General features: G+C 45.4%; 1 protein-coding gene across 2 annotated transcripts in view; it reads right to left on the bottom strand.

Moving 5' to 3' along the window:
- Window positions 1-15354, bottom strand: part of LOC311038933 (collectin-12-like) — a gene marked incomplete at its 5' end in the record, with an annotated part of 53069 nt that overhangs the window by 2707 nt on the left and 35008 nt on the right. For both annotated transcript variants that reach the window (XM_084048563.1, XM_084048562.1), the window contains 7 exons: window positions 300-445; window positions 1168-1277; window positions 2094-2230; window positions 2586-3080; window positions 3765-4808; window positions 5008-5094; window positions 11692-11826. In XM_084048563.1, coding sequence (XP_083904689.1) covers window positions 300-445; window positions 1168-1277; window positions 2094-2230; window positions 2586-3080; window positions 3765-4808; window positions 5008-5094; window positions 11692-11826 — 2154 coding nt within the window. The remainder of the gene's footprint in view (window positions 1-299; window positions 446-1167; window positions 1278-2093; window positions 2231-2585; window positions 3081-3764; window positions 4809-5007; window positions 5095-11691; window positions 11827-15354) is intronic.

The following is a 15354-nucleotide window of genomic DNA, read 5'->3' on the forward strand; positions in this document are numbered from 1 at the left end:
TGGATTCTGTTTTTTTAATGAATATTTGTTGCTGTACTGTTGTGTTATTGTTTGTTATGTTGTAAATTGTTTTTATGTGAAGAGGACCACACTGGAAATAAGTCCTTTATTATGTTTTTTTTATCCTCTGTGATGCTATGACTGTATGTCAGGAAAGTACTTGTCAGGAATGTAATGTCACCAAAATCAATCAATAAATCAATAAATCAATAAATCAATATACATTGTAAGCATGCCATGTGAACAAGCTCAAATAAAATGCAGGAAAGGAATCAGTCATATTAGTGAGAGACACTCACCGCCCTCCATCTCCTTCTCACAGATGTAGCTTATGAGATCTTCACAGAAGAAATCATTCCACAGCCCTTCATGAATGAGCCCCGCACAATCTTCTCCTCTCTCGTGTCCGTGGCTCCAGTTGTCAGGCTGGCCAGGCTTCCACTTTCTGCAGGCAAACAGCAGAGGGCAGTAACAACACATTATGACTTCTCTGTACAAGTTAGCAGAACACCCACAGAGACTGGAACAATAAATCAAACACTTTGGATCAGAACGTACTGTGTGGGTTCTGTAGGTTTTGTTTTAACCTGAGTGCTGAGTACTACCAAAGACGGTTAATTTATGAAAATACACCATTCCAATTGGAGCCACTAGAGGCGAAATGGTACACAAATCCAACAAATGGTCTCAAAATTTAGCAAATTGTTATATTATATTAACATCTACCATACAGATTGGACAAAATTACATTTTATTCATGAAAAAAAGGTTACTTAGTGCCGTTTTAAGTGGTTAAAGTCAATTTAAAGTACTTTTATCTATTTGGTCCTCATACAGTAAACCCCAACTTTAAGGGGTTTTATGCAGTGCATTTTAAACTAAAAATAAACAAAACAAAAGTGATCAACCCATAAACAACGCTGTCCTCATTCAGAGGAAGCCTTATGATGTCGTCTCTGTCGGGTGGAAACCTCCAAACTGTTACCTTTCAGGATTCAAATGCAAAAATAGCAAAACTAGCAGATCTACAAGCTCAAAACGTGTTGCTTCGTGCCACGTTCTGAGCTTGCGGTTCTGCTACTTTTGAGCTAAAGTTAGAATATGGAGATAGGAGGTTTTTGCCCGACAGCGACGATATGTACATTTCTTTTTGCTGTTAAGACTCACGTGGAGGTGGGTTGGGTTCCGTCCAGCCACCGCCACACGTTCTCCTCCTCCCTGTCTGTCAGCCCCATCCAGAAGTAACCCTTCCCTGTAGTCTGCTTCTTCAGCCATTTCTGCATGGGGTCAGAGAGGGACACGGCAAAAAGCACCGAGTCACAACAACTTCTACCCAATGACATCACGCATTACAGAGCAATGACACATTTTACATAACAGCACTGAGGTCCAGTGGTGGAAAGTAATTAAGTACATTTACTCAAGTACTGTATTTGAGTCGAACCTTTAGGTATTTTTTACTTTTACATTGTATACATTTGAAAACTTGTGAAATGGGACATTCTGCTTATGAGTACTTTCTACTTTTGGTACTTTAAGAACATTTTGATACCTATACTTTTGTACTTTTACTGAAGTACATTTTTAATTAATGACTTTTACTTGTAACAGAGTATTTCTACATTGCAGGATTGGTACTTTTACTTAAGTAACAACTGTGAGTACTTTTTCCACCACTGCACATTTTATCATAACAGCACTGAGGTCCCATGTAGTCTGCAGGGGAAGCCTCCATTTCCAGGAAAAGGTATGGAAAATTGGTTTGAAGCCTAATTTATACTTCGTCATACCACATTGCTGAACGAAAATCATTTACTGTTTTTGAAAATCTGTCATTTTTGGCGAATGTGAACATGCAAGGTACATCATTATCAGACTTAAATATAACCTTTAACTTCTTGTTAAAGACAATTGTAGCAATATTAGTCCTTAATTGTCCAATGTTCAATCATGTTCTAATCACGCATACTTTATATTACATACGACTATTTTCCAAATATTAAATGTTTTTACATTTTGGACCAAATAGCCAATTTGACATTGAGGTGCCCACTCTTCCTCAGTGCCCACTCCTCCTGTTTAGGCTCAGGTACCTGTTCCTCCATGTCATTGATGATCAACAGTGAGGCGTGATTCAATGCACAGATTGCCTTGGCGTCATCAAAACTGTGCAGCTCTTTGGAGAAAAAGTAGCACTTGTCTCTATAGTTGACCCATTCAGCAGGGCAACCTGCAATGAAGAGCAATAATAAAGCACTTAAAATCATCTCGGGCAGGTTATTACTGTCATAGTTAGGTCCATTGATTGATTGATTGAATTCTTTATTAGTCAGAAATGTAAACAGCAGTACGTGGTACAGTCAGACATTAAGTGCAATTACACACATACACATCACATCATGCAACACAACATCATTTGCACATACATATGAAAGGACCGCAATGGAAATAAGCCGCTGGCTTTTTTTGTGTTTTATCCTTTCGATAATGGTGTGACAATGTATGTCATTTTACATTATGTTTTATTATCAATAAAGATGTCAAAGTCAAAGTAACAGTATGTGAAATGATGGTGAGGGGCTCACCTGGTGCCGACAGCGTCGGGGCAGGGGCAACGCTTTGAAGAGACACAGGGCCCAGAGACATCGGCGGTGGCGGCGGTCGGGCAGGGATCCCCGGTAGTCCGGGCGGTCCGGGTGCCCCCACGGGCCCCACAGGTCCCCTCGGCCCCAGCTCACCGGCGGGACCCATGGGTCCTCGGACACCCGGCTGGCCCTGTGCGCCCTGAGGGCCGGGCTGTCCGTCTCTCCCGGGCAGCCCGGCGGTGCCTGGCTCTCCTTTAGCTCCGGGGGGGCCCGCCCTGCCCCCTGACCCTCGGGAGCCCTTGGATCCGGGGCCGCCCCGGGAGCCTGGTTGACCTTTTGACCCCGGCAGGCCCGGTGGTCCCTGAGCTCCCTTTTCTCCTCTCGTTCCTTGCAAACCGGGCACACCCTTATCCCCTTTCTCCCCCTTCTGTCCAGTTTGACCGCTGAGTCCCTGGGGTCCTTTGTCCCCTCTTGGGCCCCTGGGACCAGGTGGACCTGAAACATAAAAACACGTAAGTAAAAAGAGGAACGTAAGTGACAAGAACATTAAAGTATTTTCTTTTATTTGTATTCTAAGATTAGAGTAGCCAATATTTTTTTACCCCTATTTCTCCCCAATTTAATCATTATGCCAATTGATTCCTCCTCACACACATTTCAGTGTTGTCACTCCTTTCGTATCCTACTGAACCAGGAGGAAGTAGAGCCTTCATCCTACTCCTCCCACCCAACACTCCCTGCTGACAGGTGCCGCCCCCCAGCCTGTAGGAATATGTGCAATGACCATTATCACCCTCCCCGCCCGGATTCCCTCCACCGAACAACTGTGTTCACATTAACACCCGACAAAGCCGAATGCATCACGGTGGATTTGACTTTACCACTGCCCCCAGGCACTGCCCCAGGCCCTGCCCCAGGCCCTGTCACAGGCCCTGTCACAGGCACTGCCCCAGGCCCTGTCACAGGCACTGCCCCAGGCACTGCCCCAGGCACTGCCCCAGGCCCTGTCACAGCCTGTAGGAGTCGCTGATGCAGAGACAAAAAGCTTCCCTCCCATGAACATCGACTTGTGTTCGTATACTCATTCTGCCAACCCTCTAGACTCTGCAGTGGTGGACAGGTACTTTACCCCTCCTCCACCCAAGTGCCAGGAGTCGCTATACACAGTATGCTTCTTACCCTGCAGAATAGTGAAGTTGGTAATTAGCTGTGAGTGCTTCGAGTCCACCAGCTTCATCTCCTCCATTACATAGGAGAGGCTGGTGACCTCCTTGTCCAGTCGAGCGGCCAGCTCCTCCTGCTGGGCCCTCAGCGTGGACGCGTCCGTCCCCACGTCCGCCACGCTGTTGTTGAGGTTCAGCAGGAACTCGGAGTGCCGGCCGACCGTCTCGGCGCACGTCCGCAGGTCGTTCAGGTTGAGGTTGATGGCCCCCAGCAGCTGCGTGGTGAAGCTGATGTTGCCGGTCACGCGGTCGATGCTCTGCTCCGACTCCTCCAGCCGCGTCTCCAGGTGCTCGAACCTGCCGTTGGTGGGCATGTCGTGGTTCTGGTGCTGGTCCATGAGCTCCCTGAGGCTCTGGTCGTGAACCTCCGCCAGGCTGCTGGCGTTCTGCAGCTGGCCGGTCAGCGAGGCCAGCTGGGAGCCCACCTCCTCCAGGCTGTCGTTGTTGAGCTTGGCCAGCGCCGAGGCGTTGGACGCCACCGCCTGCAGGTTCTCCACCTTGCCTCGGAGCCACTCGGCGTCGGATCGCGTCTGCCGGGCCGTCTGCTCCAGGCTCTGGAAGTCGTTGCGTATCTTCTGGATGGCCTGGCTGGTGTCGTCCACCGATCGCTGCAGGATGGCGATGAGGCCCCGCTGCTGGGCCTGCGTGAGGTTCAGGCTGCCGATGCTGAGCAGGGCCTGGTTCTGGAGCTTCACCTGCGCCTGCAGCTCCGTCTGCAGCCGGGCCGTGTCGTCCTGCAGGCCCTCCATGGTGCTGCTGTAGGACCGCAGGGTGCCGTTGACGGCGCCCAGGGTCGCCGAGTTGGCGTCCAGCAGGCCCTGGATGGAGCCCTGGCTGTTCTGGATGTCTGAGCCGGCGTTCCGCAGCTGGTTCAGGGCAGCACGGTTGCTGCTGCTGCGCTCCGCTACCTCGGACAGCTGCCTCTGCAGGGCCTGGATGTTGTTCTTAAACACCTGGATCTCCGTGGTGGTGTTCTCAGATCTCTCGTCTGTTTGGTCATCTGAACACACATTTGATATATGGTGAAAAAATGTCTTGTCATGATATATTCATCTGTTGGGGATAGAGGTAAATAAAGATTCTATTTCTAATTTCATTCTAATTCTAGTCTTAATTTTAATAACCAACGCAGACAGACAATAATGCCACTAACAGGAGAAAAGGGTAATATAGTGACATCTAAGTCATGTAAATCTTACCAAGCTGTTTCAATCCCAACTCGACATGGAATATCTTCTCTCCGTATTCTGTCATCCCTTCACTGACATTGTCAACTCTTTTCACCACTGTTGCAAAAAAAAAAAGAAAACACACAAAACGAGACGGGTAAGTAAGGCCAGCATTAACTTCACATTGTCTACGTTATTAAGAGACATATGGAGAGGACAGAATAGCCTGCAACCAGAGACAGTATATATGAAAGGGATCAGAGAGGAGACCAACGAACGTCACTGTCAGATGACCTATAATACGTTTTTATAAATCTGCTGGGTATGTAATAACGGTGAACTTGATTATAGCAATCTCTAGGATCAAGGCACATCCTAGTGTCTGTCTGTGTGTGTGTGTGTGTGTGTGTGTGTGTGTGTGTGTGTGTGTGTGTGTGTGTGTGTGTGTGTGTGTGTGAGAGAGAGAGAGAGAGAGAGAGAGAGAGAGAGAGAGAGAGAGAGTGGCAAGGGAAAGATAAATAGAAAGAAAGCAAGAAGGAAGGAAGGAAGGAAAGAAATAAAGAACAAACAAACAAAGGTTAAAAAAAAAGAAAAGAAAAAAGGAGAGAAGCAATAATAGGAAAAGAAAGAAAGAAAAAAAAGAAAAATGGGCAAGAGATCATAGAGTAAAGTATCATGCTTCAGTGTAGAAGTGGGTGGTCAGTGACAAAGAACCACGCTGTAGGAATAGAAGGAGCAGATGAGGAGACAGCGGTCAGGCCCGGGGGACAGGAAGTGACCCAGGGGGGGTCTTCAGTAAATAGGGGGATCAAAGACAGCCCCGAGGAGGGCCAGTGCATGTGGCAGGGAGACTCTGCACGCCCCCACGGGCGACGGGACCCTTCATTTCCTCTGGAATGTGTCTGGGATTCCAGGGAATCATGCCATTACCACCACCACCACTACTACTACCAGCGCCAGGAGCTCTGCCAGGGGGAGAGGACACATCCTTCACCAGTAACCACAAAGGTTCCTCTGCTGGGAAGCTGTGCACCCCCACCACCTGAAGATCTGTCTGAATGTTCTGCTGCTTTTGACAGCCCACCAGGCCTCCGCTCTTCCAACACCAACCGTCTCCTTGTCCCCATGACCAAGCTCCGCACCATGGGCGACCTGGCCTTCTGCTGTACTGACTAATGCCCCACACCTGTGGAATGCCCTCCCTGAACACCTGAGAGCACCACAGTCCACTTTGATGCTTTTAAAAATGGACTAAAAACATACCTTATTAATAAAGCATTTTCTTCATTATTCTTGGGCCTTTTTTTCTATGCCCTGATTTGGCCTATAGTTTTTAATTTGACCCTTTAGCCTAGTAGTGTCCCATGTAATTGTTAGGTTGCCTTTGCTGTTTTTATGCCATGTTTTTAAACCCTGTAGCACTTTGAGGTTTGCAAAAATGTATAAAAAAAACGTATACAGAGATTTAGTTCTTCATGAAGTGTGTAATGTGGTAGTGTGTTGTTCTGGTGCCCATGATGTTTATTATAAATATTAACATAGTGTAGTGTTAATGATTTTTTTTTGGGCTAAAATAAGCGTTAAATAGCTCTATATTCTGGTATATAAACACTATAGAGTGTTTGTTCAGTAACAGGAGTCTATATGTCTCTCCAGCTCTTTATTAAACAGAAAATGCATTTTCAGGTCGGGGTACCAATTTTATCCAATCAGAATAGAGAACTCAGTTAAGGATACAGATTAAACAAGTGCAATTGGAAGTGATGACACAATGAAATGAGCAGACAAAATTGGAACTGGAACACTATAAAAATGAAGCTTATAAATAGGTACTCTCTCCTGATTGGCTGAAATTCTTGTCTTATGGGTCAGTTTAATAAAAAGCTGGAGAGACGGAGAGACCACTGTTACTGAACGAACGCTCTATAGGAATGATTAATATCAGAATTTAGAGCTTTAACCTTTTAACACATTTTTTTTGTTTTAACCAAAAACATCACTTACCCTACCTTTAATTTAACTCTGAGTAAAAATGGACCCAAAAGGGTCGATGTTATTTTAGATAAGATGTGAAATATATTGATATCTAATGATATATACAGAATACTAACTGGCAAAGATAGACTAAACGAAACAAGAAGGGAAATGAAAAACAAGATCCAGAACAATCACAGAAATCAGAGCAGTCTTCTCACTGTCAACAAATAAAATGGGAGAGAGTGTGGACTATGAAATATCGGCAAACCCCAAACGTTAATAACAAGCTTTAATGACTTGCATGTGTGTTAAGCCTGTAATCATGCAAAAAAGTTTGCGAAGAAGGACTTGTTTGATCCACACAAGCATTATAAATCTACTTACAGACTTACAGTAGCATGACATTTAAATGAGGAAGGATTTGCTTTAAGTGAGAGCCGGTCAAAGTCTATTTGACAACAATATGGATAAGTGACAATATGGATAAGTGCGAAACTATCTTTTAGAAATCACTGGCATGGTGAAGTTATATGCATGGCATGTTGAACTAAATGTTTCCACATGCGGAGAGAAAGCTTTGTACGTTTAATTCTTCTGTTCTATGGAATTCTACCGCTCTATTATCATGTGCAGTGCAGGAAACAAGACTTCCAAGACAACGGCGAATACCCACCATTCTTAGACTGCTGTATAATGCAGATCTGAAATAGAAAAAGGTCGTAAAATTGTCCTGGAAAAAAATGGCCTCCTAATGGAGTGGTTTGGGGAAACTTGAGCATGGGAAAAACAAATGTCATTTCAACCAACATGCTCAAAGTTGCTGCTTATTTCCTTTGTTCACCGTTGTGGACACACACTATGTGGGTACACACCCCCACAATTGTCTAGACCAAAAATAAAAATAAGGAAAGCAAACAATAAAAGAAATATGTGATTGCTTAAATAGTTCTGGTTGCAAGAGCACATGGCCAGCCTGAGAGGAAACGTTCCACATAGGAAACTACTTTTGTAGACACAGACAAAAACAATCCACCACTACAAAAGAGGCAGTCCACAGACCAAACCATACACCTATGGCACATTGTGTCCCTCATGTACTTTTGATTGATTGATTGATTGATTGATTGAATGAATACTTTATTAGCAGTTTGCAGGAAAAACACATGAAAGTACAATTCAATACAAGGTCTGCTAAGAGGATTTAAAACCCAAGAAAGCCTATGGCTTGTTTCCATTGGGGTCCTTTGTACTCAATTCATAGAGGACACCCAAACATAGTGTATGAATGCATGGATTGGATGCAGATAGTATTACTACCCTATTCCTAAGGTTTCATTTATGCATGGATGCAGATAATACTACCCTATTCCTAATGTGTCCTTTATAGTTGCATCAACACTTTAAGTTCAAAGAAAGAGCGACAATTAGTATAAATTAATTTTGAGGGAATGAAAAAATTGGACCATGCTGTATAAAACATTCCATAAAACATTCCTCTCCTTTCCCCACTATTACGTTATTTGTTTTCTTTTATTTCTTATTTTTTAAAATGTCTTTATTTTGTATTCTTTATATTTGTTTAGTCCCAGTTTAGTTGTTATACCAATTCCCAATTCCCCCATGTAGTCCCTGCCACTGCGACGCTCTCCTAGTTGGTCTTGGGGAGGATGTAGACAACCAACCACGTGTCTTCTCTGACACACACCAGCCACTTCTTTCCCCCTGACAGTGACAGTGTTTCACCAGGAGGACATCCTCCCCACCCGGCTTCCCGCCATCTCAACACGGCCAATAGTGTTTGTTAGAACGCCCGGCCGAGCCGGATGCACCGTAGAGGAATCAACGATCGATTCGATGCGAGAGTGCGGACTAACTGAGACCCAACTTGGCACTCCTGGATGGATGCCCTCTACTCCCTCCTATCCAGTATCAGGGCCTTGAGCTCTGCAGTGTTGCTAGCTCCGCTTACACGCCGCAATGGGTCTACTAAGTGGTGGCGCACCTCTTTTCCCTTCTGGCTGTGCCTTGGGTTGGTTCCCACAGGGTCAGTTTGCATGCCACCAGTTTCGGGTGCCTGACACAGTGCTCCCGGGCCAGCCTCATCCTTCTCTCCCTGCCCTTGTAAGTGACCCACGGGAGGCCTCCACAGAGGTCCACGTTTCAGCCCATGTGACATCAAGTGCCATTCGTGGCATTCTTGTGTACAGTAGGTGCCATCCAAAAATTCCAGGGCCTTTCCCTGCCGATGGAAACGCCCCCTGCCCTCCATTAACACACTTCAACATCTGTTAATCACTTTTCTCAACATGGAATGAGAAAGGCCAGTGTACAGCTGATGAGAAGACAGGGGTTGTTGTTCCATTAAGATGCATTAAAAGGTTTCCAAAGGGAAGCCGCTTATGAAGCCAAAGAGACACACGGAGGATGTTGTAGGTTAAGTGACGGCGGGACAGAGAGCGATGTGCACGTTAAGTGAAGGGAGCACATTGGGTCTCACTACATAACCATCTGGAGCATCTGAGAGCACGTTCGGGGCTGAGCTGTGGTTCCCCAGACAGGCCAGCGCTTCACCGCCAGTTAAAATCCCAATTTTCAGTGGGTTCTGCAAGAGTTGCACTGAGTTCACTCCGCGCTCATCTGGGTTTCATTAGGCCTGCAGAGAAAACACGCCGTGCTGAACAAGAGGCATCGACACAGTCCAGAGTGCAGCCGTAAGGGACATCACTCTTAATGTAGGATTGTAGATAACCCAACTCAACATGCTAGGTTCTTGCCACTTTCAGTTGATGAAAATCTGGGGAGGGGAACATATGTATGTATATATACTGTATATGGTCACATATGGGAGTGTTTATCACAATTACAGCAGGAACATTCAAGAGTTCATCCCTCAGTTCAGAACGACGGCGGGACCATTTCCCCCGACCTGGAAAAAATGTGAACTAGCCAACCAGGAAGTTCAGATCCACAAAAGCCGCAGGGCCGTTCCCGGAGGTGAGAGCTTTAGGGGTGTTGGTAAAATAAACTGAGAGAAGGCTCTGGGGGTAGAGTAGGCAGTTGTGGAAAAAGTACAACTTTTTTTTACTTAATGAAAAGTATCAATACTGCAATGTAGAAATACTCTGTCACAAGTAAAAGTCCGGAATTCAAAATGTACTTGAGTAAAAGTAAAAACGTATTGGTATCAATATGTACCTAAAGTACCAAAAGTAGAAAGTACTCACAATCCAGAATGTCCCATTTCACAAGTTTTTAAATGTATAACATTTATAAAAATGCTTTGAAAATAGCAGATCTACAAGCTCTCAATGCGTCCCGATGCGAGCTTGTAGTGAGCTTGTAGATCGGCTATTTTCAAATGGGCGAAATGTATATAGGGCTGAAGTGGGTAATGTATATTTTGTAATAAGTAACTAGAAACTAAGTAAAAGTACAATATTTGCCTCGGAGATGTAATGGAGTAGAAGTAAAACTATTGAAAATTGGAAATACTCCAGTAAAGTAAAAAATACCTAAAAATTGTACTTAAGTACAGTACTTACTAAAAGTAAATGTACTTAGATACTTTACAGCACTGAGAGTATAGGAGGGGCTACATACTCAGACAAAGTAGAAAAGGGGGACGAGTCAGGCTTAGTGCACATAAATGTAAAGAGTGGCTGACCGTATACCTAAAAGTATCTTGTGCTTGAACCAGTGTGGATATTGTTAAAGACAGTATGCCAGTATGTTTTGCTGTCTATGGACGGACAGCTCACAGTTTCCATTACTGATGCTTTGCCCTTGATTAATAACAACGAGGCATTGCATAACCCCATTCATGTTGTGCTTGGGCGGGCAGAAGGGCACTTGAGGGACAAACGCACTCACTCACTCTCTGTCATTCTTTATTTCTAAAACCCTGACACACACGCACACACGCACACACTCACATAACACACGCACACACAACCACACAGGTCTCCAGTACAAACAGAATCAATGGGCTCATGTTTAGTTGAAAAGCGGCGTTTTTATTTCCTGGCAGGTCACAGAGACCCCCACGAAATGCTTGGACTCCCATTCTCTCAACAAACGGTTCAACTTGTGTGGAACGTTTTAAATTATATTGCCTCATCGAGGTGATGTTGAGTAATGTTAGAAGCTTATTGGCCTCTCCCACAGCATGGTGAAAGAACTGCCACGCTTTTCTCTATATAGTGTTAAGTGAGGTTCTTGAGACGTTCAGAAAAATGTGCAATATTTGTGCTGTGTAGGGGGTCAAAGAACTGAAGTGAACTCCACAGCTGCAATTTCTGCAAGTCAATGAGTCAGTTTAGATCAGTGGTTCTCAACCTGTGGGTCGGGACGCCCAGGGGGGATCACACATGATTTTGGGGGGGTCTCCAGATGACAGTGAAGTGACAATTTAAGGACTTTTAAGACCGTTTTAATACCTAAAAAAGGTAATCAACAAGCTATACTATACAAACTGTTCAAACATTGGCCAAATTGTCACATATAAGAAAGAGGAAAACATTTTGAAAACAGCAGATAAAAGCTCACAATGCCTCGCGTTTTCACACTGTGGAACCGAGTCAAACAAAATGTTACGCCTTAACTCCTACAGTTCCAAGTGCTTGTCCGGGTGGAGGGGTCCCTAGTTCAAATATGAATCTTTTGGGGGGGTCGCGGCCTGAAAAGGTTGAGAACCACTGGTTTAGATGAATAGAAACATAAGGGCAGTCCCCGTCTTACCTTTGTACCCGAGTACAACAACAGCAATGGTGAGAAGCGTACACAGCCCATACAGCAGGGATATGGAGGTCTTTAGTTTTAGTGCCCACTCATTCTTACACTTGGTGCACTGCGTGCCCGTGCCTTCCTGGATTCCTGTAGAACAAGATGGAAACAGATGTCACTTATTCATATCACATACAGTACAGTAGCTCTTTGGAGAATGACATATTAAATGTACCCATACGGTAAATGTAAGGTTCTGTTACAAGTATTTGGTGAGTATCATGTTATCAAAAGTTAACCATTCAATATCTTTATAGTAGAGAGGACCATAGTGTTGTATTGTTAAAAATCTTGAGTATTTTGCTAGCATTAAGAAGAACCATTCGTTTATTTTGTGCTATGGGTTGCTTTGGAAAAGGAAGTTGTCACTTTTTGAACTGGAGTATCTAATTTTAGAATTCACCTGGTCAACAGTATGGTAGTCAGACCTGAACCTCGGCTGGTCTGGTGAACCAGGGTGTAAACCGGGTAGTGCCCGTTGTTGTGGGCTGACCAGGTCTAAGTCCAGTGTCCAAGAGGACCCCAGAGCTCTACATCTGAACAAACAGCCCCAGAGAGCCCACATTAACATTAAAGGGCCCAGCAGTGGTCCCCTCCCCTCGGGGTCCGGGTGGTACAGGGGGCAAGGGACACGAAAACAAGCCCCCCATGTCTTGTTTACCTTTGACGACATGCTTATTTTCCTGAGGCAGTCTTCACTCAACAAACTGTCTCTTCTCTTCTCTTATCCTCATGTCTCTGTCTCTCTCTCCCTCTCACACACTCTCACACACACGGAGGCACACACACAGGAGTACGTGCACGCAAACAACACACACACACACACACACACACACACACACACACACACACACACACACACACAACCACACACACACACACACACACACCAACACACACACACACAGTTCCTTGCAGCAAAACATAAACAGGCCTCGCCGACGTCCAAGGTTTTTTACATGAGAGACACGACGGCCATGAATGACAAATTAAAATTTTCCAGGTTGTGAATCTGCACCTACCAGTTTGTTTTGTTTTCTTGCGATATATCCACTGGGTACAACTGATTCAAAACACAGCTCTCTCTCTCCAAAAAAGCCCCAGCCAGCCAGTGGGGACAACTTCCAGGGCATGGCACCCAGGCCTTTCCCAAACTTTTTTTCCCCCTCTTTTTTTCATTCAGGAATATTTCTTTCCAGGAATATGTTTCCCCACAGATGAGTGGTGAGATCCACGGGGCTGATGGGAACACAGCTGTATTTCATTTTCAAATCAGGAAGTGTGGGGGGCGGGCAGGGGAGCAGGGCCTTTGGTTTTTGTTGTATACCTGGAATGAGATGAGACTATAGCCTAAGAGCAGAGGGAGAAGAAGAAGAGCCCTTAAACGTGGATGGAAGTCTCCACAAAGGAAGCCCCACCGCGACCGCGGGTATGGGAGAATAGATGGATATCAGATTATCCAGGTTAAGTCTAGAACCGGCTGCAAAACGAGCAGCCTTCAGACGTTCATTGAAAATGATGGTGAGAGATGCGAATGGAACGACCTACAAGGTTTTTGTTTTGTTTAGTTCTTTTTGCGGCAGAGCTTTCAGCGCGCGTGTAGCTGAAGTGTAGTTGATACGTTTTTTTTTGGGGGGGGGGAAATACAGCCAGTTAACCCATTAAACACCGGGAAAGCATCTGTGTCATGTTAGATTTTAGCTATATACTAGTGATATATAGCTAAAATAGTTGTCGTTTTTTTCATGACCCGCCCGCCCCGCCCCGCCACGGAACCCAACCCGCCTCAACCCGCCCCGCAAACCCATATATAAATCTATGGCTCAACCCGCCCCGCGACCCGCGGTGGGAATATATATATATATTATAGCGCTCTTTTAAGTACCCAAAGTCGTTTAAATGTCTACAGTAGCACAACATTGTCATGGGCTACATAAGCATGTTGTTCAAAATAGTTTTATTTTTATTTTTTTGCGTGTGAGAGCGGCTGACCCGCTCACTCCGCAGCCCGCATAATTGCCTCTGAAATCCTAATCTCTCAAGAACAGATTCTGCCCTGCGGTGGAATCTGTCGGAGGGGTTCGTCATAACGTGTGCGCATTGGCTACAAGTGGGCGTGCCTTCAGATCAGGAAGCGGGCCGCGCTTTACATAATCAAATGTAGTGGCCGGGATTCACGTGTCCATCCACCCTTCCCCCCTCGAAACTAGCCGAAACTAATTTAACAATAGCGTCCTCGGAGCGGACAAAACCACGGAAAGATATTCACATTTTAACTACTCTTCATCATAGAAACAAGTGGGCTTATAACCAAAACCATCCTGTCTCTGGGAGAAGCGTGGTGTTAGTGTTCCGTGTAGAAATATTGTTAGTGGGAATGAAAACGTAGTCGCACCAACCGGAAGTGATGCGCTGAAGGCAGACATGAAAACCGGAGTTTCCCTGCGCACTGGTCTTCCATTTTCCTCCCGCCAGGCCCCACAGACAATATCAGAAAACAGAGGTCGCTGTTTTTCATTTTCTGTGGGGTCTGGCTACGCGCGAGACTACTGAAATCCTGACTCGACCACTCGCGCCGTGGGTTGACCCGCGGGTTACGGGTCGGCCCGCTCATCACTAACTATATACTGTACTGTATCCACGACGTTTCCTAGGGCATAGTGGGCATCACTTCCTGTCGATTTGATCAGGTATCAGGGATCAAATCGACAGGAAGTGATGCCCACCATGCCCTAGGAAACTTGTGGATATAGCAAAATAGTTTTTTCAGAAAACTCTTAGGATTTAGAAAGTGGTTCTGATTTTTTTTAATCGTGAAAGTGTGTGTAAATCTTTGAATATATATTTTCAAAGCGAACATTTTTTACTCTGTTACAACTTCTGGGGGGTCCCTAAAACAAAATATTTTGAGATGGGGGTCCACGGCCATATCATATTTGAAAACCACTGATATTATAGCAAATACGTTTTTTCAAAAAACTGTTAAGATTTAGAAGACACATGTAGAATCCCCCAGAAACAAAGATTTGCAGAATTGCAGATCTACAAGCTCATAGTGCGGCACTCGGTGCCGCACTATGAGCTTGTAGATCTGCAATTTTTGAATAGCCAAAGAAATCTTAAAATGACACACAGATGCGTTCCCCGGTCTTGATGGGTTAAAATGCAGTGCTGATCAGTTACTCAGCCGAAAGCGCTGATGTTTGGCGCTCTGGGAGCTTGGCCCAGGATGCTGGGGTTAACAACTCCACTGGTTCTATATGCAGTCAGGAGACGTTAATGAGTGCTGTGTGTCAGGAGTTTAACACCAACTCCAGCTGGAACAGAACAGAACAGAACAGACAGGCCCTGCTCGCTCACTGTGCCCCCGGCCAAACGAGCCACCTCACACTTACCGGAAAGAAGGCTGATGAGGCTAGAGGGTGGGCAGTCACACTTATGCACACACGCACGCACGCACGCACGCAACGCACGCACGCACGCACGCACGCACGCACGCACGCACGCACGCACGCACGCACGCACGCACACACACACACACACACACACACACACACACACACACACACACACAGTGGTGGGAGGTAATTAAGTACATGTGCCCAAGTACTGTACTGT

Source organism: Gymnoscopelus microlampas (genome assembly GCF_963454915.1).
Source record: "Gymnoscopelus microlampas genome assembly, chromosome: 22".
Classification (NCBI taxonomy): Eukaryota; Metazoa; Chordata; class Actinopteri; order Myctophiformes; family Myctophidae; genus Gymnoscopelus; species Gymnoscopelus microlampas.